The sequence below is a fragment of the Grammomys surdaster genome, unplaced genomic scaffold (genome assembly GCF_004785775.1).
Source record: "Grammomys surdaster isolate TR1022 unplaced genomic scaffold, NIH_TR_1.0 458, whole genome shotgun sequence".
Taxonomy (NCBI): domain Eukaryota; kingdom Metazoa; phylum Chordata; class Mammalia; order Rodentia; family Muridae; genus Grammomys; species Grammomys surdaster.
The window spans coordinates 791,642-816,453 of NW_021604877.1; the positions used below are offsets into that span (position 1 = coordinate 791,642).

At 46.2% G+C, this 24,812-nt stretch overlaps 1 protein-coding gene and 1 non-coding gene across 2 annotated transcripts in view; both read right to left on the bottom strand.

Moving 5' to 3' along the window:
- Clpb (ClpB homolog, mitochondrial AAA ATPase chaperonin) overlaps nt 1-24,812 on the bottom strand; it is a 124,035-nt gene that overhangs the window by 15,728 nt on the left and 83,495 nt on the right. The window contains exons 6-8 of the mRNA XM_028781529.1: nt 21,240-21,337; nt 9,195-9,309; nt 241-318 (exon numbers count right to left, since the gene is read on the bottom strand). Coding sequence (XP_028637362.1) covers nt 241-318; nt 9,195-9,309; nt 21,240-21,337 — 291 coding nt within the window. The remainder of the gene's footprint in view (nt 1-240; nt 319-9,194; nt 9,310-21,239; nt 21,338-24,812) is intronic.
- Nucleotides 4,291-4,397, bottom strand: LOC114632935. The gene has a single exon (XR_003713152.1). It is a non-coding gene; the product is annotated as a U6 spliceosomal RNA (small nuclear RNA).

A 24,812-nucleotide genomic window follows, 5' to 3' on the forward strand; every position in this document is an offset into this window, starting at 1 on the left:
GGAGTTTTCCCAAAGGTAGGCTGCCCTGAGTATAGCTGGTGTGCCAGGGAGTGAAGGTGGTTCATTTCCCCAGAGGTGAGCCTATGGAATGCACAGGGGTAACATGGGACATGACTAAGAAGTCCACGTCTTTTTTCTTGGTGACTCTGTGATCTAGGGCAGCTGTTTCTGGAGCTGTCAGGCTCAGTGCAGATGCTTCTCTATCTCTGCTTCCCCAGTGACTAATCTGCCCATGATTACCTATTCCAGATGATCCCAAGAAGAGGAAGACTAGAGGGTGCTCCTCATCGTACCAGCCATTCTCCTTCCTCCGGATCGCTACAGCCAAACACACAACATGGGATGGGGAGGGAGACAGATAAATCAATGACACAAAAGGCAGGATAATTATCACTAAGTATACAATATGTTTTACTGCTCTGCGCCCACTCAAAGTCCTCACTACCATTAGTGCTACCTAATCTGATTAGCTGGCAAGGCCCCTAGAGACACCTAATCAGGTTAGCATGGATTTGGAAAGCTGCCCAGAGCAGATTTCGGATAAAGTTTTCCAGGATGAGCACTCAGCGTTGCCAGGGAAACCAAAAGGCGGGTGGATGGTGAATGGAGGTGAGGGGGGTGGGGGATTGGTGAAGGAGAATCTGAGAGGAATGTTAACTCTCGCTGGTCACCCATCTACTCACCTGGGAAACGAGTAGAGAATGAATGATAGGTGATACCCAGGGACCCAGGGTGGTATAAGACTTGGGCTCTTTCTCATTTGGGGAAATCAAGGTCTGTTCTGATGAGTGGTTTAAGAAGTAGAACAGAGCCAAAGCATTTTCTGGAAGCCAATCAAGGGCAGTGTACAACCTGGGGGCGAGGAGAGGGACAGATCTGTACTAGGTTTCATGGGGCTTCTTGAGGAAGGAAGTGGTCAAGGCTATGTATGAAGGTGAGGAAACCCAGTCTCAGCAATGGCGTGGAAGGAGGCAGAATCATAAGAAGAGTCACATATTGGACACCCTGGATAGTAGGTATAACTGGAAGTCACCAACAATGTATTTAAGACCCACAGAAACACTGAAGGGAAAGGATTTGTAACTCCATCATCTGGAACAGGAAACAGGCTTAAGAATACAGAGACCAGGCTTAAGATAAAGAGACTTGTTAAGTCATGTAGTTGGTAGATGGTATGTAAGAGTTGCTTCTTTCCCAAAACTTGTCTTTACAAAAAACAAAACAATCAAACAAACAACCCCCCCAAAACCGACCAACCAGCCCTCTGCCCCCATACAGCTGCGTTAAGAAGTGAGTGCCAATTTGGGTGGCACTAATGGAAACACAGTGGTTAGGAGCAGGAAGACGACAGAGCACTGTGCAATGTCAGGGTCTGTCTGCAGATGGAACAGTGTGTCTGGTCTGGTCCCAAGAGTGTCACAGGACAGTAAGAAAAGGATATATGTCAGAGGACAAGGCCTGGAAACTTACTTAATGGAGAAGGAGTCAACAGTTCCAGGGATTGCCTGCCAACCTAGAGGAGTCAAGCTCCCAAATGTTATGTAGTTGGGCTTCAAAGCAGCCACAGGACTGATGACAGATCACAGGGCTGACAGTCTGGAGAGATGGCAGGCCCAAAGTGGTGGGAGAAGAACTAACATAAGGGATAGGTAGGAGCAGACTGAGTCTGGGCTGCCCCATGCCAGTCTTCTTCCTCACCTTTTAGAAACAGACGGAAACAGTGCAAGCTCAAGAACAGATGAGCCACCTGTGCTGCCATGAGTTGCACCCCGAGAAGGGCTTGGGGAAATGGCCTGATTTTTCTCCTGGGCTGAAATCTAGATCTTCTCTAACTAACTAGCTGGGGTTCTCTGAAAGGGGTGGCTAGGAGAGATAGTCAGAGACCTCATGGGCCTGATCATAGGGATAAAGGAGGAAACTCCAAGCCCATTTGTCAACAGAAACAAGGAGTTAGTGGTGAGAGTATATGGGAACAGGTTCAGGCAATAAGTTGGGAGAGGTAAGACTTGGTGGTTGCTATGTGTAAACAAGTGTGTATGTGTAAAGGCAGGGCTAACAGAGGGCCAGCTGAGAAGAAACATATTCTTCCAAAAGTTGGCAGAGATGAAAATCTGTTGAGAACAGTGGAACCTGAAGAAGGCTTAGGCTTTGTATATCTCGGAAGGCAGAAGGACCCAGCATCCTTCGGACAGGTGGAATGGCCCCTCAGGCAGGGTATCGTGTTTGTGAGGTTCTGCTCTTGGCTGTTCTTTTGGGGTAGTGTCCTAGCCTATTGAGAGCTGGACATAGCTGGGCTGTGCAGCACAAAAAAACACCATGGAGAATGTGGAATTGAATTACGCCTGGGGCCATCTTTCCCCTTCCTTTCTAATAATGCACCTGGGAAAGAGCTCTTTATAATGCCAGGCAGACTCCACTGCACAGCTGTCCCTGGTCAATTCTGCCAGACCCAGGGCAGGAGTCTGGGGTGGGCCTGCTCTGGGGTCCCTGAGAAACAGGCGAAATGCCAACCATTAAACAATTATAACTCTGGATATTTCTAATAATATCTTAAGAGAAAAACGGCCAAGCAGATGGAGTCCGACAGAATGAAAAATGAAAGCAGCTAGGAAAAACTGGGGAAGGCAAGCCCCAGGGTGTGTGCGGCTGGTCAGGACTGAGGACTGAGGCTGGGGAGCCCGGAGAGTCCTGCCAGTCCAGGGTAAAGGTTAGGCCAGAAGGAGACTGTAGGGGTCACACACACATGTGGCTGTGAGTGCTGATGCTCTTACTGTGGCTCAGTGAATGTGCAACTTACTTTACTAGCACTTTATAAAGAATCTCTGTGTCAGTAACATCACATTGCCTCATTAATGGTTATATGAGGAAAGATGGGCAGGAAACTTGATTCCTGTTTTATAGATGAGAATATGTACGGAACATTAGGAAACCTACTCAGGTCCACAGGACAGTCAGAAGAGCAGGGCTTTAACCCCACAGTGTCTGACCCCTGAACCTACACTGTGTCAGGAGCAGAGCAAAGGAGGGCAGCTTTGGAAGCCCTAATCCTGTCCTCACTACTGTTCTTGGCTCTCCACAGGGTCAGTTACTTTCAGCAAGTGCAGCTCAGCACCTCGCCCCCACAGACCCCAGCTCTGCAAGTTCCCATCAGGCTCTTCTGCTCCCACATGCTGCACTAGCGCACATCTCACTAGTCCCTCACCAGATGACTTGACCATCTCTGTTACACTGCAAGACCACTGGGGAAGAAAGCTCTGTAGCAAGTCTTTGTGATCAATTCTATCCTAACGCCCCTAGCCTATCAGTTCTCGGTTATCTATTCACTTATAGAGCAGTGTGGTGGAGATGATGCGTCAAGAGAGATTGCTTGGAGTCTTGTCTTCTGCCACTTCCTCATTGGTTAACTAAAATACCTACTCCTTTTCAGTCTTGGTGTCTTCACTTCTAAAATGGACAGAGATTCATATGTGGTCGGCTCCCCATGGAGACAGGACAATGATTAGGGCAAAAGGAATGGAAATCACCATGGCAGCAATGACGGCAGTCAGTGTCCATCCAGGCTGGCAGAACTCAGAATCTGCTTGCCTCTGTCACCCGAGTACTAGAATTAAAGGTGTGAGCCACTACTACCTGATTCAGTGTCAGCTTTTTAAATATCTCCTTCAACAAAGTAATAATGCGAAGTAGTATATAATGTCGCTGTTTCATACAGGAGGAAACTAGGAACCAGCCATGGGAAATCAATAATGGGGTTTCTTCTACCTGTGCCCTTATATGGGGCAGAGGGCAGCAGGTACTGGGCACTCTAACTACTTAGGGATCCATGAGGCTAGCCTCTCACTGGTTTAATGTTTGATGACTAAATTAATTCTTGGTATTCTTGGGACTGAAAACAGGCAGGCTGATTTTTATCCCCTTTTACAGAGGACAGTGTGTCTGGAGGAGATTCAGTGCTGCAGGTCATTTCTGCCACTCTGGGGGAAGGCCGCTAGTCTCCTCTAAGCCCACTAGGGATCCTTACGCATCTTTCCTGCAAACAAGCTCTTGCCATGTACTTGGTGTGCACCTCTAATGTAAGATTGAGGGCTCTAGATGGGATGGATGTGCTGGGAGTATGACAGAACAGTTGTACTTGAAGCACAAGGCATTCTGGGAAGGCTCTGGTATGTGAAAAAGCAAAGAGGGAAAAGATTTGCCTACTTTCAACCCAGAGCTTTGTTTCTGTCCAGCTGAAGCTCAAGGATAGCCTGGGCCCACACTTCTTTTTTTTTTTTTTTTTTTTTTTTTAAAAAAAATATGGAACGCTTCACGAATTTGCGTGTCATCCTTGCGCAGGGGCCATGCTAATCTTCTCTGTATCGTTCCAATTTTAGTATATGTGCTGCCGAAGCGAGCACGGGCCCACACTTCTTGATAAGTTCTTTTATTTTTAAACTTATTTTTATTTACATGTGTATGCCATGTATGCAGGGAGCCAGAGGACAGACAAGGCTGTCAGACCCTTGAAGCTGGAGTTATAACAGTGTTATAGGCAGTGTGAGCCCCCAATGTGGGTACTGAGAGCTGAACTCAAGTCCTCTGGAAGAGTAGCCAGTGCTCTTAACTGCTGAGTCATCTGTCCACAGGCCCTCTTGGTAAGTTCTAATGGTCTTGTGTGAGAGGATTTTCAAAGAAACCCAGTAATCTGGACACACAAGTATTCAATGCTGTGGCATCTCCAGGGGAGTCAGCCATTTGGAGCAATGCTCGAGGCTGAGAATCACCATTGTGTATCAAATAGTATCAAATGGGCTCTTGTAGCCAGGTGGTGGCAGCGAACACCTTTAATCCCAGCACTCTGGAGGCAGAAACAGGTGGATCTCTGTGCCAGCCTGGTCTACAAAGTGAGTTCTAGGACAGCCAGGACTACACAGAGAAACCCTGTTTTGAAAAAAAAAAAAAAAACCAAAACCAAATCAAGCCAAAACCAACCAACTAAACAACAAAAACACACAACAACAACAACCAAAGAAAAGAAAAGAAAATGAAGAAAGGAGGGATTTCTTCATTTTCCTCTGTACAGCTTTGTTCAACATTTGTACAGCTGTGGCCAACCCTAGGAAGCAGTTAACAAAGGTAGGTCCTGATCTCTTGAGAGAAAATCACACAAATGCCGTAGACATCAAAGCACTCATGTAATGAGAGGTGTTCACAAGAAGCCCAGGGAACAGGCCCTGAGAATGGGAAGACATTCTGAGAAGAGCATGTGGGCAGGCCCTGCTGCGTAAGTGCAGTGGAAGGATAGAGTTGTGTGAGGCAGTGCAGGGGAATCTGCTGGGTCCTGGCAATGTCTGTGAGGCCATGTCCTTACACAGACACAGTTCTGAGGCTGCCAGGTATGTCCAGGCTGACCTACTGTCCACCCAGGAGATCAAAGGTGAAGGAATATGATGTAATTATTGACCTCACTAGTGTTCCCTTTCTAGTACGCTGTGAGCTACCAGAGGACAAGTGGCCATAGCACCTAAGGGAATTTTATAAACTGCTTCAGTGGGGATAACACAAACATGTCTGACCTCTCACACACATATCTTCTCACAAGGAACCTCAAGTCCATTGCTCCTGAACTGGGTTAGACAGTGGTAGGGCTGGGCTGGAACCTCGTTACAGGAAGGCCAGAAGAACTATAGGCTGATAGGACAGCAGTGGCAGACTCAGGTGGGAAGGCAAAGGCAGGCTGTTGTTGTTGGTGTGATGCAGGCTGGCAGACACAGCAGTAGTAGGTCCTTTACGCCATGTTAGGACAAGGACCACTCAAAGGCTTCAACAAGGAAGTGATATTAGATTTGTGTTTTCCTTTCTCTTTTAAAAGATTTATTTATGTGCATTGGTGTTTGCCTGTGTGTATGTCTGTGTGAGGGTGTCAGATCCTCTCAAACTGGAGTTACAGACAGTTGTGAGCTGCCAAGTGGGTGCCAGGAATTGAACTGAGGACCTCAGGAAGAACAGCCAGTTCAATGGCTCTTAACTAAGTCTCTCTCTAGCCCTAAATTTGTGTTTTCTAAAGATCACTCTGCCCCAGCAGAACACTATGGGAAGGAAAGGAGGCCACTGCATGGCCAATATCCGGATGTGACGGTTGGTACTGTCGGCTTGAAAGGGTCTAGCTCACCGAGGTGACAAGACTCTGGCCATGCCCATGTGAGTGATCATCTAGATTAGGTTAACTGTAATGGGAAGACCTACCTCATTGTGAGCGGCACCATTTCATGGGCAAGGGTCCCAGACTCAAAAAAAAGGAGGAAGTGAGCTAACACCAACATTAACACTCTGTTGCCAACTGCCTAAAGGTCCTGTCACCAAGATCCCCTACTATTATGGACTGTATTCTTGAACTATGAGCCCAAATAAAACCTTTCTTTTTTATGTTTGCTTCTTGTAAGGTATTTTATCGCAGCAGTGGGATAAGTAAATAACAGGAAAAGGAAGAGGGGCCAGGTTTGAGAGCCATAGAAGAGAATGACAGAACTCGATACCTGAATTGTACCAGGTGAAAAGGAAGGATGGCAGAGCTAAGGAAACGTGTATATTTCTATCTAGGAGTCCAGTGATTGGAGGCCTAGTTCTGAACTGCTAACCAGACAGCCTTTCTGAGGTGAGTGGGACTTGTACTTAGCTCCCAGGAAGTCTGACAGCTAGGACTGACATCTTTCATCACTTGACCAAGATCAGCTCTGGGTTCTGGAAGGAGAAACTCACTTTCCACACCCTTGTGATATATATGTAGGTTGGCCTGGTGGGTCATATGACCCTAATAGACAAGAGCGGCCATGGAGGTCTGGTTTGTGGGCTGGTGCTTTAGTTCCTCCATTTGTAAGGCAGTAACTGTGCGCCATCCTCGCTAGAAGCCCCGCAGCTGGGGATCACACTGATAAATTCACTGTATTACTTTGCACAAATCAATATCCCAGCACTTACCAGGGGTTGATGTGACCGAAATTGGTTTCAGCCAATTCGTGAGGGTAATAAATGGCCATTTATCAAATCAATTCATTCTGTAGCACTTCTCTGGCTGCCCATCCTCATGGTACCCATGGGGTGCCAGGCTCTGTTCCCCTCTAGGTAGCCCCTAACACACATGCAACACGAGTTTGGAGAATCCAGAGAAGCCTGACATAGCCTCTAGATATGTCCCATCCTCCTATGCCTGCTGGGGAGGTTCTGAGCATTGTGGTAACAAGTTCAGACCCAGAAAGTGCCTTATGCTTTGACTAGGCCACTAGGCAGCTCATTCCTTCTTTTGGGGATCCAGAAGCTTTTAAGAGATGGTATGGTGCAGGATATTCTCAGTGTGATCCCAGCTGCAGGGCTCCTCAGCAAGGGAGATACACAACAAATGAAAGCAAAAAAGCACAGCCCTAGACAACATGGACCCCAAAGGCACTTTTTGTGTAGGGTCACCAGAGCCTTGGCAGAGCTAATCTTTATACAATGGTGGCAAGGAGAGGGACTTCTGGCAGCCAGTTTACCACTTACCTAATGCAGAGTTCAGAAGACAGAAGAGAGGCTTTGAGGGAAAGGAGTTCCTAGGATGCTTATTCTGACAGTTCTTGGAGTCAGAGGGCAGATGACCCAGTCTGAGACAATTGCAAGGGATGGGATGACACTAAGCCAGGCATCAGAGGTCAGCTCAGTGCTGAGGAAGAGGCAAGCTGAGATTGGATGTCCAGTTACAGGTGAAAGAAAATGGCTCTGGGTTTGATCTCAAAAGTACAGGGCCCAACTCAAGACATTTTGAGGATAGGAACTAGGTTGTGTGTCAAAGATAGGAAAACATGAGCATCCGGGTTATGGGGTGTTGATGTTGGTACCTTGATATAAAGGCAAAGAAAGTGATGCCAAAGAAACTGGGGCACACAGAGGAAACCATAAAACACTATTTCTGGGAAGCTTTTTGGCTTCTGGGCTTAAAGGGCTGCTGAAAAGCGGAGGCCAGAGGTTAGGAGAATGACTATTGGAAACAGGTATCTAAGAAACTGAGTTCTTGTAAGGGCAGTTGTAGTCCAGTTGGAGTGGATATGAGACTCCAACAAGCAGGATGTTCTCTTAGGCCTTCAGTTGGGATTCCCACCTCATAGGTGGCACCTGAAGACAGATGTATATAACTAGAACCCAGGAGCATCTGGGTGCAGATTGGACCTAAGTCTTTTCCCAGCATCTGCGTGACTCTGACTTCTAGACAGGATGGCCACTTTGGTCCCTAGGTTCCATTCATGTGCTGAAAGTCAGGCCCCTGGTGAGGAGCTCATGAGCCTTCACGCTACATGAGGGTGATGGAGTAAGACAGCCTGCTGGGTTCTGAGCAGGCACCGAGGAACATGGAATGATGGATGAGAACATGGAACATGGAATGGGATGAGATGTTTAGGGACTAGAGGGACCAGACAGAAGGACTGGCAAAGACTGTTTAAAATAGAGGATTTTAAACTCTAGCTGAGTGGCAGATAGCCTAAAGGGCCTGTTAAAAACATAAAAAAACAGGTCCTGACTCTACAGGTGTAAACTGAAACCTAAAACTGTGGCCACTGGCCCAGAGAACATCCTTGGGGAAATACTTGTCTCAAGGGGGGGACCCCCTTAGACAACTGCTTCCCTGCCTTCCCTGCCTCAAGTCACCCTGAAACAGGTTCAGGTTGTAGAACAAGGTGAGGGCCCTGCCTTCAGCAGCACCCACTGTACACATCTGTTGAAAGAGAGCTGTGCTTGGCAGGGGCCTCAGGGTGGCAATAAGCCCTTCCTCAGTGGGGAAAAGGCGTTTCTTGGGATGTTTTCTGCCAGCCATGCAGCTCCTGGCAAACCTTCTCAAAGTTTGGGAGTGAGTGCTGGCCAGTTGGCACATAGGAGCTGAATCTTTGTTCTAGCTCAGCTCCCACCCCTCTCTCAGTCTCAGATACCCCACCTTAAATTAGGAGATGATGGGTAGTGGACCAGATGATGACAACAGTGCCATTTGATGGTGCCCATCTCACAGTACTGCTATAAGAACTAAATGACCTAAAATATGCAAGAGCTTAAACATAGGCATTGTACTCACAGGCAGCACTCAGCAAACAGTAACTCTGAATATGGAGTTTCTGGGTTTGGGGCAGCAAGATGTGCTTCTCACTATAGCAGCTGCCCCTTCCCATCTGACTAGCACTGAGGACAGGACTCACCAGCACCAACAGTGGCAATGGCACTCTCCTGGCCAATGATGTGTTCCTTCAATCGTTGCTCGAGTGGGAAGCGGCGCCGCTCCTCTGCCTCACGCTTCCTCTGCTTCTCCATGTACTGAGGGAAAAAGAACAACAGTTTAGGGAGGCTGGCCTCAGCAGGACCTTGGTTTAACCTGTTTCTCAGTGGAGGGGAAAACTGTAGATGCTGGTGCTTCAAGGGGCCTGGTCTGCCTTATGACTGCTGGAGAGCTATTTCAGGTCACCCCTACCTCTCTGCTCAGGAGCATGAGTGTATTTTTCACTAAAAACACTACTGGAAAAGAGTTTGGAAATGTCTGAGTGCTCATCTGGACTCCAGAGTGCTTCCTATGGGCAAGCTCTAGCTGTTTCTGGCATGGACTCTGGCCCAGCAGCACATCTGGTATATGTAAAAATATAGACACAAAAAGGAGAACATTAACAGCTAGACAGGGTGGTGTAGACATACAGAGAGGGGAAGATACACAAATCTGGAATGCTTGGTGGGGCTTTCCAGGACATGGGAGAGTGTAAGGAAATGGAGGACTGGTGACCAGGAGTTGGGGCTAAGACTGTGAGCCAGACAGTCTTTACTGAGGCAAAAGCAGACGGATCTTAAACTGAGAAGCAAATGCCAGGTCTTCAGGTGGCTTTTCTCCTCAGGCCACAGTAATGTAGACATCTTTCTTGGAAGAGAGCTGCCAAGGTAAGGCCCTGTCACAAAAGTTGTGTTTGCAGATTGTTCTTCTGGGCAGAGTGGATGAAAAATACCTGCTGCTTGGGTAGTGTTTTCCTGTTATAGTAGTGACCTTGACAGAAGTTAAAAAAAATAAATAGCAAACAATCCAATTTTGGCTGTTGCTATCAGTCTGTAACTGAAAGCTCCCATCAGTCCTTGGTTTCATATGGAGCAATAATTCGGCGCCGATCCCAGTGGAGTGACGCTTGCCGGCTGAAATCCAGAGTGTCACTGTGCAGCTCCCTCAGGCGCCACATACATCACCTGGCTCTGCCAACTCCAGCCATATATCTGCCTCTTCCTCCTCCCTGTCCACAAGCCCATTCAGCACTCAGGCCCACTAGGCTGGAAGTTGCTGATGATACCTCTCTCTCTCTCTCTCTCTCTCTCTCTCTCTCTCTCTCTCTCTCTCACACACACACACACACACACTCATACACACTCATTGGAATGATGCCAATTTGTTGGACAGACCCTGAAGGAAACTGAACTGAACTTGAAGCTGGCTTGCCAGTACTTGCTGGGCACATTTACACACTACTGTGTGCCAGGCACTGTGTGCACTCAGCACTTCATTCAGTGTCTCAACTTTTAGAGTCACCTCCCATGTGAAGTTGGGCTCTTCTGGCTCATAGTGAACCAATTATATGGCAGAATAAACAAGAACTCCAATGACCTCATCCATTTAAGACTAGGGTAGTAAGAACATCCCAGGATCTTAGTTCCTTCACCACAGCATGGAGACAGTGCTCACACCCACTTTCTAGGATGCTTGAGGAGGAAATGAGAGACTCATTTGGCAGAGCCTGGCATGCAGAAAATGTGGGTTGGTAATAAGTAGCAGTCAGGTGACTCAGATGTCTTCCAAGTACCTGCCCTTACGAAGTGCTAAGCGTATTTCTCTCTCTTCGTTCCAGGAGTGGCACCTGAGCCTAGGATCCTTGCTCAGGCCTCTATCCCCACCTTCACAAGTTTAGAATTGCCACAGCCCTTCTATACTTAGAGAAGGGAGGAGATGTCAGGGGCAGCCCTGCTTACACACTGAAGGCCTAAAATCAGCCATAGGCCTAAAATCAGCAATAGGCCTGTCATACATGTATACTAACACCAAGTCTTGGGTCTCAGTGGAAAAACATTGAAACAGATGGCTATAAGCTAATGTAAATAGGCAGCTTTTGTGGAAATTTACAAGCCTGAGTAGTCATAGACCTTGGAAATAGGTAGCCTGGACAGACAATACCAACTTAGATATTAGATATTAGATATACCAACTTAGAGTCATAGGCAGAGTCATAGTGACCTGTCTCCTGAACCTTCACCCAGCCGATACCCGGTTCTGAAGATATCTGTATTCCCCCTGATCACCCACACTCCAGTGTCATTCCCTTCCCCACATCCTGCCTTTCTGTGTTTATAACCCCTGTGTGAATGAATTATGATTTGAGAAAAAATAAATTAAAAAAAAAGTTAAAAAAAGTGCTAGCACTTTTACCCCGAGTTATATGTCAGCCCTTGGATACCCACCAGGTGGATCTCTGAGTTCAAGGCTAGCTTGGTCTACAGAGTGAGTTCAAGAAAAACTCTGTATCAAAACACAGACACAAGCCCCAACTACTTCCATTTACTCCATTTGGTTTCCAATTGGCTAAACTGATTTTTGGGGGGTGGGATGGGATAAAGTACAGGACTCCTTTTATTTAATTCGATCATAGGTAGAGATCCATAGACTAAAAGAAGAGGTGCTCTAGCTTGAGTGCCAGAGAGAGCCAGGAACCAAGTCCACTTGGATGCCCACTGCCTCGGAAACACCTCATAAGGCGCCCTCTCTTGGTACTTCAGTCTGGAGGTGCTGTCTCCACTGGGCCCATTTTCTGGAGACACCCTGACTACTTGAGGCAGCCCTCTCTGGCAACCAGTTCTCCTTACATGGCATGGAATTCTGTCTCTGCAATATTTGGGCATCTATGGGCCTCAGAGCACACACCTTTCCTCTTGTTCCAAGGCAAAGCCTAATGAGACTTCTCATTCCAGTTTGTTGAGTGAGGTATGACCATCATGGTTCTCCATGTAGTCTTCGTCTTCCGGCAACTCTTCTTTGGGGGTCAAGATTTTATGTTGCTTGGAAGTCCCATTAATTTCTTGGACAAAGTGCAAGAGTTTTAATTACTATGAAGTGAGCATTGGGGAAGAGTCTGAATGAACTGGCTGAATTTTGGGAGCTTCTTGATGGTGTTGGGAAAGGTTCCATTAGAACCAATCTCTAGAACACAGCTAGATCTTCTGAAGTCTCAAATAGTTATTCAGAAAAAAAATCTCTGAAAGGGTATCATATTCCATTGGTAAAAATGTACAGGAGGGCTGGCAAGAGGGCTCAACAGTTTAAAGTGCTTGCTTGCGTTGCAGATCTGAGAACCTGATTTCAACTCCCAGATCCTATGGTTGGGGGAGAGTACAGACTTCTGAAAGTTGTTCTTTGACTTCCACACACATGTGCATCATGGAATACATATGTATCATACACACAATTAGAACAAGTGCATCAAACTGGATTTTAAATGAGGTTAAATGTAGTGCTTTCTGTTGTTTTGCCAAGGTGTAGAAGAAATCATCTTTTAGTTTGTATTGTTTGTATTGTATTGTTGTATTGTACTAGAAATTGACCACTGGGTCTTTTCCATACTAGGAATGAGTCGCTTTTTAAAGGCAACTGTCCCGAGCCCAGCCTTGTGGAAAGTTAGTCCATAGGAAAAACCAAACCAAACCAACTCAAAAACTGGAGAAGGAAAACATTTGTTTTGTATTTGTTCAACCTGGGGGAGAGGACGAGCTCAAAAGGACTCCATGCTGCTGTTGTGCTTGGCTCTTGGAAAGCACATGAGGAAAGGCTACAGGACTGAGTTCAAAGCTCTGCTTTAGTGAGGTTCCATTTATCTGGAAGAAATGGCAGGTAACAAAGGCAGAGGGCTGGAATGAGAGGTCCTGTGAAGGGGCTGCCAGGAGAGCAGGTGTGGGGAGTGACCATCCTCTTAATAAAAGCCTGGAACAATTAACTTCAGATACTCTCACCTGGAGCTGGCAGCCGTCAGCTCCCATGCTGCATCTTGGCTGGTGGATCGCAGCTTCTGGTTTCCATCAGTCTTGATTTAATATGGCACTCCTTCTGGCTCTGAGTGCATTTACAGGAAAGGGCTGGGAGGCCTAGCTAAGCCTGCCTCACTCAGAGATGAGTGATGCAGCAAGGGAGGGCTGAGTAGAAGGTGTATGACAAGCATCTTGATTACTGGGCATGCCTTAGGTGACAGGTTTGACAATGAAGCTGGTAACGAGAGAGCCACTGTGGTGCTGTGGTAGGTGGCCAGAATAAGTCCCTGAGCAAGAGTAGGGTTGTGAGGTGTAGAGGAACAGAAAGGTCAAGCCAAGTTTGCAAACTCTCTTGTACCCTCAGGTGTACATCTAAGTCAGTCTGACCTTAAGTCCTGGTCAGGACGTCTGACTCCCTGAAATGTGGTGATAGGAAGAGCTATGTAGGAAGGCCAACAAAGGTACAGAGACCGGGATAGGAGTGACGAAAACACAAGAATACAGGCTATCCAACACACAAAAAAATTGCCTTATTGAAGCACCCCACCCCCACAAATACATGTAGCGGATGTGCAGCTTGGTCTTCATGCAGGTCCCCCAACAAGTGGAACGGGGGCTTACATTGTCTCTGTTGCCTGCCTGTGGAGTCTGCGCCCCTAACTGGGCTGTCTTGGCCTCAGTGGGAGAGGATGTACCTAGTCCTGCAGTGACTTTGATGTGTCAGAGTGGGCTGCTTCCCCAGGAGGGATTTCCCCATTCTCAGAGGTGAAGGGCAGAGGCCATGTGAGGGGGGCACTGGGAGAAGATGTAGGGGCTGCGATTCAGATGTAAAGTGAATAAAGTAACAGAAATAAAAAAAGAACTATGGATGCCAACCAAATGGAACAAGAGACTGGGGTGAGAGATGTAGGAAGGGACTTGAAAGCTTCTCGAACTAACCCACAAAATACACTCTATGTGAAGAGGGCTGCCCACAGGGCACCTTCCAGAATCCATTCCTCACCTTTCCAGTCCCCTCTTCTATTTGTGCTAGAGATAATATACCTTTAATTTCAGCACTCAGGAGGCAGAGGCAGGTTGGTGGATCTCTGTGAATTTGAGGCTAGCCTGGTCTACAAAGAAAATTCCAGGACAGCCAGGACTTAATAGTCCACAGAGAAACCCTGTCTCAAAAAACAAAGCATAACATCTTACACCTCCCTATGTCAACCCAGAGGCCCCTGTCCCTAGTTGGGAGCCAACCTGCCAGGGGTGGTTTTAACTGCTGCCAACATATCTAGCTTAAATTTACTTATGTGATTTTGACTTTGTTATGTATCTGTAAATGGCTGGGCTGGTTTAGAGACAGGAAAAGAGAGAAAGTTAAGACGGGAATCAAGTGGCTAGGAAAGAGTTGGATGCTCTCAGAATCAGGGCATGTGATGCTGACAATACCGGGATTCCTGATCTTCCACCCCTTGGATAAGGTAACTGCCAGGCCTTCCCTCTGCCACTCTCCCCTTTGTAATCAGTACTTTTAGGGAGAGACTTTGACATTGTGAAGTAAATGTCCTGTCACTTTGCAAACTTTAGTCTCTCACTGATGAGTCTTGTCTAATGTGGGGTCAGTGATTTGATCTTCATTTGATAGTTCTATGAAGGTTGACCATGTCACTGTCTTCGGGAGATAAGTGAATCCAAGCCAAGTTGGCTGGTGACAAGACAGTTCATTAACCCAGGAAGACTGCCTCTGAGTCTGCACTTTCTACCTGGGGATGAGAAGGCCCCATCTTCACTGAGTTTAAGGTCTAATTATGCAGATGAGATTGAAAACACACATTTGCTCTATTTGCTTCTATACTGGGCTACACAGTAAAATAAACACCAGAGGGTGTTCTGGCCAGAAATATCTAATGAGTTGAATCAGAAGGAAGCAGTAGGACATTCTACAAAATTACCAGCCTGTACCTGTGATAATGGCAAGATCATGAAAAATGAGAGGAGGCTGAGAAACCAGTCCCTTTCAGAGGAACATGACAACTGAAGCCAACTTAGATACCAGACTGCCTTTCCTTGTAAAGAGAATACTGGGGAGCTGGGGGATCTGAATACCATCGGAAGGTTATTAATATCAATGGTTTTTGAGATTTTGATTTCAGTAACTGTGCTCATGTATGTGGGCTAAAACAATGTGGGCTGAGTGCGTTGCTCAGTGGTATTGCACATGCTCAGTGTTCCCGAGGCCCTGAGATCAATCCGAGGAAAAAAGCAAAACCGGGCGATGATGGTGCATACCTTTAGTCCTAGTACTCTGGAAGCAGAGGCAGGTGGATCTCTGAATTCTGAGTTCAAGGCCAGCCTGGTCTATAAAGCAAGTTCCAGGACAGATAAGGCTACACAGAGAAACCCTGCTGGAATCCCTCCCCCCAAATCTTGTTTACGAACAAACAAGCAAGCAGCAAAATCCCCATACACAGGAGTAAAGAATCACCATGAATATAACCTTAAAATATTTACTTCATATATAATTACATTAATTCTATCTGTCTGTCCATCTATTCATACATACAACCACTGTGTTAAAATGTCAATAGTTGGGCATCTAATTGAAAAGTTTATTGGAACTTGTTACATGATTTCTGGAACTGGAACAAAATAAAGGGGAAAAGGCCAGCACTGGGCAGGCCTCTGAGATGACTTCTTTATCAGGAGTGTTTGTTTGTGAAAGCAGACAAACTATGTCTTTGATATGCATTCCTTCCTCATACAAATGTATCTAAACAATAAGTTCTTGAAGGGGTGGGAGGAAAGAATTCACAGAAGCTTGTTCCCAGGAAGCACTTAGCACCTATGTGGCCCACAGGAGGCTAGAGAGACAGCAAGCAGGTACCCATGCTGAGATGTGCAGCAGGGGAATGGTACACTGGGCAGGATGCTGGGGGGAAAGATGTGCCCTTCCTGCCCTCCTGGGTGCTCTACCCCAGCACTCCTGCACAGTTTCACTCAGGTCTGGTGGGAGCACCCAGGCTCTCAGCCTGGAATGTGGGCCCAGGGGAGCACCACATCCCCAGCTACCCTGAAGCAAATGAAAAAATATAGAGCCAGAGATTATGCTTGTGATGCTGCCACTGGGATATGCAAATAAAATATATAGGACAGGCCTATCTGCCTAATATTCCTGCCAATTCATTCTCTGGGTGTGATTAAAATGAGCAATAAATTCCTCGTGAGTCTCAGTGGAGTGAGGATCTGGAGAGAAGCTGCGGCTGGCATGCCCGCATCCCCCTCAGCTGAATATTCATCATGGGATAGCTCCCCATATTTTTGTTTTATCTGCCATCATGCGCACAGAGATATATTTCTACCTCTCTCTCATCCCTTAGTTAGGACATGAAGATGGTCTACGCGTTAAGTATTAAACTCTTCATGTACTAAAATCATTCAAAGTGAGATCTAGGCTAACCCCTGCTCATTCTGCCAGGAGAAGGGCAAGCTTTCCTACAGTGCTCCCAGCCCCCTGTACATCCCTCTGAGACACCTGCTAGGGTTTTTTGTTTTTTTTGTTTTTTGTTTGTTTGTTTGAGTTAAGAATGCTTGTCTCCCACAGTAGGATAGCAAGTTAGACACAGTGGCTGGGTCTCTCCCACTTTGGATCTTCCCAGGAGGTAAAAGAAACTAAGGCCTGGAGAACACTGAGAACTATAGAACCTGAGAAGTCATTTCGAGAAAATCTTTTCGTCCAATTAAGGTGGCAGATTCTGAGTCAGTGATACATTTTAAGAGAAGGAATAAAGTAAAAAAAATTGGATTTACAGATAATTTTAAATGTGTGCAAATCACTAATAATAAGGGGAGGGGAGCTTTCAGTATCACTATCCACCAGCCTGTCACCATCCCAGCTGCCATATGGAAATAGATGGGAGAAAATTCAATGCCACAAATCCTGTGTCACATTTTTCTAAATCTGGGTTGGCTATATGCCGTATATAAGACATGGTTGCCAGTAGGTTTAGGTAGAAAGGACACCTATGTAAAGAAACATAGATATGGTCTGGAAAGAGTACCACAGAGGCACATTTAAGACCCTCACAGACAACCTGGTTTCTGTGTGTCATGTCTTTCTTTCTTGCCTAGTCAGGCTTCCCATCTGTGGGACAGGTATTAAGAGTGGCTGCACGAGTTTCTTACAGGAATAGAGAACGGATATGTCAGAGCCTCGATGATCAGTAAGCTAGGAATGACATATGAATGGCACGTATACACAGGCAGCAGGTTAGGGTATGTTTATGAGAGACTAGGCTGGGATACCTCTCTCCCAGGAAGCCTTTCTTGACCTGCCAGATGACGAGCTCCTGGGGTGACTACTCATCTGTTTCCAGCTATCTAGCCCACAGTCCAGCACAGAGCTGTAACTCATAAATAGGTTAAATTCTCCCATCTTACTTCCAAATCTTCTATAACCAGACATATGATGCTAACACTCTTCCGAGGTGGAGGAGGCTTGGGTACTGGTGGAGTGCAGTGCAGGAGGACCAGAATGGGAGTAAGATAAGAGCAGAGTAGTAACACTGTGCTGGATAGTTTTGTGTCAACTGGACAGGTCATCTGAGAGGAGGGAATCTCAATTAAGAAAATGCCTCCATAAGATTGGGCTATAGGCAAGCCAGTAAGGCATCTTTATAATTAATGATTGATGAGGGAGGGCCCAGCTCATTGTGCACGGTGCCATACTTGGGTTGGTGGTTCTGGGTCTTTAAGAAAGCAGGCTGAACCAGCCAGTAAGCATGGCCTCTGTATCAGCTCCTGCCTCAGGGTTCTTGTCCTGCGTGAGTTCCTGCCCTCACTGCTTTTGATGGAACTGTGAACAAAATAAACCTTTTCCTTCCCATGTTGATTTTGGTCACCACAGTGTTTTTCATTATAGCCACAGAAACCCTAAGACACTCACAAAAGACACAACCAGGAGAGACACTACCTCAGGCCAGGACCTCAGTGGCCTCCAAGTTTGAGTCACTGCAATTGACAATAGGGCCTGAACTCTGAGGGGGCAGCTGGAGATGGAGCGCCAGTCTAAAGCAGTGCTTTTCTCATGAAAATCTACCAGAAAGAGGTAGATTTTGCAGTTTGGTGAAAACAAGCAGAAGAGAAAGGAGAGATGGGACAATCTACTCAAAGGCGATGTAGACAGCAGAGCAATGAGGTGGACAGGTAGAGAGTGCTTGGCCTTCAGGATGGATGGGGTCTCAACTGAATGATGGCACAGAGCTGACACCAGGGAACAGATTTCCAGCTGTGAAGCTACGGAACCAAGCTTCCAAGTGGTATTCTGCCTCCCCGCAGAAGCAAGCCCTTCTGCTGTGCAAGAGCTCTGCCACTGAATGTCTCCTCCTCACACTGAGAGCCACTCCTGCACTTTGGAGTGAGCAGTCTCTCCTCGTCAGCCAGATATTCCTGTTGCCTTCTGCTTTTCAAGACACAGCATTCTGGCCACAGTACTGCAGTCCTTGACAAACAGATTCTGAGGGCTCACCATTTGCTGAGCATGTGCAGCTGTCTGTCCTTGGAGCTCGAGCAGGGTCTGCCTTGCACAGGTGAATCCAGCCATGAGGTTGTTCACTCTGGTTCTAGCCTTGCTACTAGGCTAATATTGAGATAACCACTTTGTTAAGTGGCCTTCAGTGGCTCTAATCATGTGTGCTGACGCTAAGATACTTGTTCATTTTGAAAGAAATCTTTGCAGAACCAGTACCTGTCCTATGTCAGACCACCTGACACACCACAGGTGTTCTTGGCAAGTGTAGTGCTGTCCTTCCGTCTGAGAGGAGATGAGGGGATACAGTACCGAGGCTATCTGGAACCAGCAGAAATTTATCTCATCAGAGCATGTGGGGAAGTTGACCTGGATGGTGGTGCAGCTGTTGTAGGGCATGCAATTTGAACACAGGGAGGGGAACAACAGCCCCTTGAATGTAGTAGCTCTTTTGGGTCCAAGGACCAATCTGGACGGGCTATGAAAAGCTAGCTACCATTTCTTAGCCCATTCCTTCTGAGGAAATTATCCTAAGACAAAGAGTAAGTAAGGTTGATCACTAAGTGGTTCCAGCTCTCCTTGTCTTCAAGTATGGTAGGGTTACTTCTTTTGTCCCCTTTGATTTGATGGGATCCTATGGTTAGTTCTGGTCAGTGAGTTATAGGAAGTAAAGGGTCTTACTTCCAGGCTGAGTAGTCAGCTGTGGAGTGTTGCCATGGCTGTAAAAGTCAGAGGGCAATTTTGTGGAGTTGGTTCTCTCCTTCCACCTTAACTTGGGTTTTAGAGATCTAGTTCAGGTTGCTGGGCTTGTGAGGTAAGTGCTACCTTGTCAGCTCTTAACTGAAAATTTAAGACACTTCAGAGTATATTTTCCCTCTGGCAAGCAACCAGCAAATGGGGGTGGGGTAGGGTGGGGTGGAGGGAGAGTGTGCTCTAAAGGTGGGGTCTGAGTGCCCTCATTGAGCAGAGCCTACCCTTATTCCCCAGCAACAGCAAATATCAGCAAAAGGCAAAGCAAGCCTTTGTTGTTGAAACCACTGAAATTTGGATGATTACAAGCAGCACAGTCCGGCTTCTCCTGATGGCTATGCACTCATATAGCCAGCCGAGTCTCAGAGACTCTTCAGTTCAGTGTTTTTTCTTTCCTGGAGCTTCACTGAGGTTTCTGAGAAGAACCCAAGCCTTTGGTGTCTTAGACTGGCAGAGTATCTGCTCGTAGGTTAGACCTGTCACACCGAATTATCTCTTTGGACAAAACCTCAGTGTTAGAAAGAGCAAAGACAAGGGATGAGAAGCCCAGGATTCCAGGCCAGGTCCTGCCTTGTGGCCAAGTGTGACAGTTTCAGTTTTGATGCAAACTCAGTGTGGGACCTACGACATGTCATATCATAACCCTAGCTCCAGCATCTACAGGCGTAAAACAAGCCAGCAGATTCTCACTTCAGATATTTATATTCATTTTACGACAGCGCCCTCTCCGCAGCTGCCAGGAGGGGCTGCCAGGAGGGAAGAGCGTGTGTGATGCATGGGTAATACTCGGGGCTATCTTCCCTTCAACCAGAACAGGGCCATCTCCCTCTGACTCATTTGCTTTGCTTTCTTAAGATTTCCCATCACAGATCTGATGACTGTCTAGGTTCCTGCCAGGTCTGAGATTTGTGACTCTGGTTCTTGGATTCTACACAAATGTGCCCAAAAGGTAAGTTCTGTTGCTGTAGAAGATATGAGCCTTAGTCTGATTGTTTAGGAAGTTTGAAAGTTTGGTTGTGAAAATAGCGTTTGGATGGAGACATCTGTTACTTAGACTGTGTGCAAGACTCTGGCATACACGTAGAGGGTAATGGTGAGAGAGCTACGGTGAGGAAGGATGTTGTTGGAAGGCCTAAGAAACTCATGTTTCATTCAAAACTTCATTTGGCTGCTACCTTCTGCTGAAAAGGAGCCGGAAGGCTATCACTATAAAAATGAACATGACAGCAAGGTGGTGGTGGTGCATACCTTTAATCCTGGCACTTGGGAGGCAGAAGCAGGTGGATCTCTGTGAATCTGAGGCCATCTTGGTCTACAGAGTGAGTTCCAGGATAGCCAGAGATACACAGAGAAACCCTCTCAAGAAACCAGAAAAAAAAAAGTTAATTCTCAAAAGCTGCAAATGGCTTGGGCCTCTCCCTCTCCATAGTCATAACCAGAAACCTTGGCCAGGGCTAAGTGTAAATTTAGATAGACAATAATCAAGGGTGGGCTTGAGGATGCATGCCTGCAATCCCAGCACTTGGGGTTATCTTAAGGCACTTCAGCTGATCTGCAGGCTAGAAAAAGAACAAAGAATCAAGAATGACACCTATTCCAGGGTCATTCCTGTATAGAACCTACTATATATCCTATAGTTAACTGCATTTGTTTTAGTCTTGATAACTTACTCTGGGAGTACCATGCAGTAAGACCAATTGCCAGAAAACAAAGGTGTGGAACCTGAAGTAATTTAAAAAGTGGAAGGTCATGGGGCTGGAGAGATTGCTCAGCAGTTAAGAGCATTGGCTTTTCTTGCAGGGGACTTGGTCTCTATTCCCAGCACCCACATAGCTGCTAACAACTGTCTGAGCTTTGGTTCCAGGAGATCTAATGCCCTTTTGCAACCTCTTTGAGGGAACTACATGAACATAGTACATAGCATACACACAGCCTTCTCTCTATTCACCTTGGTCTCAGAAGTTTTCAGAAGCTTCATAACCTCCCCTTCCCGGGCATAATCCAGAGGTGTGTGTCCCATCTCATTCCTCTGAAGGGGGTTGGCTCCTGGCAGAAAAAGAAGGATAAATGGTCAGAGGATACATGAATGATTAGTGGGTCCTCAGTATTTACCTACAGGTGTCGTGAGCACTTCAATTTCAGTATGAATCTCCATGGAAATTTATGAGATTGCAGAAGGAATACAGAAAAAACATATCAAGTTACTCTGGAAGGAGAATATGTGGTCTTTCCTAATGGAGATCAGGATACTAGGGCCGCCTTCTATAACTATTATGACTACAAAATACACACCCACACCCACACCCCCCACACACACCCATACAAAATCCTGCAAATAAATTCATAAATTCATATACCCAACACAATGCCAGCACATGTATTCATATATATACTTACTTACAGTCACTAAAATGTTTGCATTTTCCCAATATAACTGCATACAAAGGGACTCTCATTCACAAGGTCATATAAAAGCGTTACTTTCTAACACAGAAGAGCCTGAATAGGAACTTCAAGGTCTTATTCTGGTCTTTTCTCCTTATTTTATTTTTCTTTTTTGAGACAGAGTCTCCTTATGCAGGCCTGGCACTTGTTATATATAGTAAGCTTGCCTCAAACTCAAAGCAAGTGTCCTCACTCAGCCTCCTCAGTGTATACGTGTGTGTGTGTGTGTGTGTGTGTGTGTGTGTGTGTGTGTGTGTGTCGGGGAGGGAGGTTACAGGTGTGACCACACCCAGCTCTTCTCTCTTCCCTGCTAACCTGAGTCAGCTACGTCCTCTGGAAGTTGTGAGCATCTCAGGACCTTGGCTCTGTCCGGCTTGCTGATAAAGAGGGTATGTATGGAGGACAAAGAGCTTGGGCATGAGAAAAAGGCTAGCTGAGAGCTACTTGGTCAGAGTCTACCCTCTAAATGCTGGCACAGATCAGCTAGTATATGGTGTGTACTTGGCAAGGCTTAGAATGACAAAGACTCTTCTCACTCTCCGTGCTGCCAGACTCTCCTTCCCACAGTCCATCTCTGGGCAACTCTCTTACTTCCCAACCATAACCCTAACCAATGCCAGCTATCTTGCAAACCCCGAAGCAGTGGAGCCTGAGGACAGAGCTGGCCTTGCCTCACAGGCATGCCTTCCAACGTCAACTGCAGCTGTGGTAGTAAGTACCAGCATTTCCTGTATTCCTTTCTTACTAGAGAAATGTACGTAAGCTAAGGGGAGTTTAGACTAATCACTGCCATTAGAGCATAATGGAGACCCACTCAGTGTGGGTACTGATCACCGTGGACAGAAACAAAAGTCAGTTTTTCCAAAACTGCCTCTGGGAACATTTATCTCACATTATAAAACTCCCCACTGAAGCTCTGCTTCCTTCGATTCCATAACTTAGCAGTGATAGTAAACATTCAGTAAGAGCTTGCATGTTTGGGGGAAGGAGGTGGGGCATAGCAGACTTTTAAATAAGAAAAAACTAAGCTAGGCATGGTGGCATATACCTTTAATGCCAGCACTTTTGTGACTGAGACAGAAGATCCAGGGCAGCCAAGGCTACCCTGAGCTACATACTGAGATACTGTCTCAACAAAAACAAAACAACGTCTTCTGCCCCCACCCCAAAAGACTACATATGATCTTGTTTTTGATCAGGAATAAATATAAATATACTATTTTATTAATAGAATTCATATACCATAAATTATTGCACCCTCTTTTTTTTTAACCAGTGCTGGGAGTAGGGCCTCACATATTCTAAATAAGTGCTTTACTACTGAATCCACTCCCAGGCCACTAGCATCCTGCTGCCTGGTATGAAGAGGCTAGGAGAGGGTGTCACTGGAGTTGTGAGCCACAACATGGATGCTAGGAATTAAATCCTGGTACTCTGGAAGAACAATCAATGCTCTTACTGGTAAGCCATCTCCCGAGCCCCAAATCCGTGGTTTTAAAGCACACATTTGGTGTTTAATCTCAGGTTGTATAACTATTACCAACATCTAATTTACCCACTTCCCATGAAGAAATCCCTTACCAACTATCAACTCCCTACAAAACAAAGAATAAGACAAAACGAAAAGCCCAACCAACCCCTCCCCCCGAAACACTTGACTTTCTCTCTTCGAGAGTATTTCATATAACTGGAATTGTGTGATATATGGCCATTGTGCATGGCTTCTATCATGGCACAATATTTCCAAGGTTCCTTCATGCGGTAGCATGGCTGGATAATAGTCTGTTCTGTGAAGATACTATGTTTCCTTATCTATTTAATAAACAGTTCAAGTCTGTTATATTTGTGTTTGCCTTTTGTTTTCCTAAGATACTGTCTTGCTATATATAGCTCAGGCTGATCTTGAACTCAAGATCTTCCTCATATAGCACTCTGGGCGCTTAACAGGTAAGGGCCACTAAGTAGCCACACCCAGGTGCTTCTCTCTCAAAATGGCCTTGAATACCTAGGCTCAACCATTCCTGCTTCAGACTACTGGGACTAGCTGTGTACACCACCATGCCCAACTCCGGTTTGTTTGCTTCATGTCTTTTTAGTAGATGCCCTGGAGTGACAGTAACAAGAGTCAACTGCATTTGTTCTTGGCTTGACACTTAGCATGTTTTTATTTTTTCATCTAACATTTTCAACACTGGGGAATCAAAATCTCCAACATACAGACATGGAAACTGGACTCAAGTGCAACCATTTGCAGCAGGCCTATTGTTCTGAGCCAGAAGTCCACCCTGGCCCAGGTTTTCCTAACTTCAATCCTCCACACCCTCAACAGAGTGGCAATGATGCACCACTGCTGAAATCCCTCCAGGGAGGAAGAGTGTCTCTGGAGGTGCAAGAAGGGATCTTCCTACCTCAGTACTTGTGTCTACTGAGTACCAGCCAGTAAGGTTGTCCTCTCCTGCAAAGCCCGGTGGAATGAGTATGTGAGTGTTTACCATCATTACTGTTTCTAGTCCTTAAGACTTTAAGATGCTCAAACAGAGCCTCATTCTTTCTTTTAGATCAGTTGACACTCACTGGACATTGCAGTGAGTGATGCAGTGGCAGCTGATCTGTGTGCAGGATGGGGACTGACAAGGCCATTGGGCAATTTCTTCCTTATATACTCCCCCATCCCTGAGATTTAGTGTTGTGTGTGTGTTGTGTGTGTGTGTGTGTGTAGGCAGGGAAGGAGGGAGCTGCCTACAGAGGTCAGAGGCATAGGAGCTGGTGTTGAGTGGTTGTGAGCTGCCTGGCGTGTAGGCTTTTAACCCATGAGCTCTCTCAATGCTTATCTTGTTTTTGGCTTTAGAGACAGCTAACCTTAAACTTAATACATAGCCCACCTTATCCTTGAACTTGATTGGCTCCTGTTATCCTGAGTGCTGGGAATCTGCTATTGTTGTTCTTTATAATTTGTCCATTGTTTCCTTTGAGTTTTTTAAGACCTCTTCTCAAATCCTCACCTCAGTCCTGTGACCAGTCTTTGCAGACACCTCTTCCTGTTTTTAAGAAGCAGGTCTCCTTTCAGTTTGAGTCT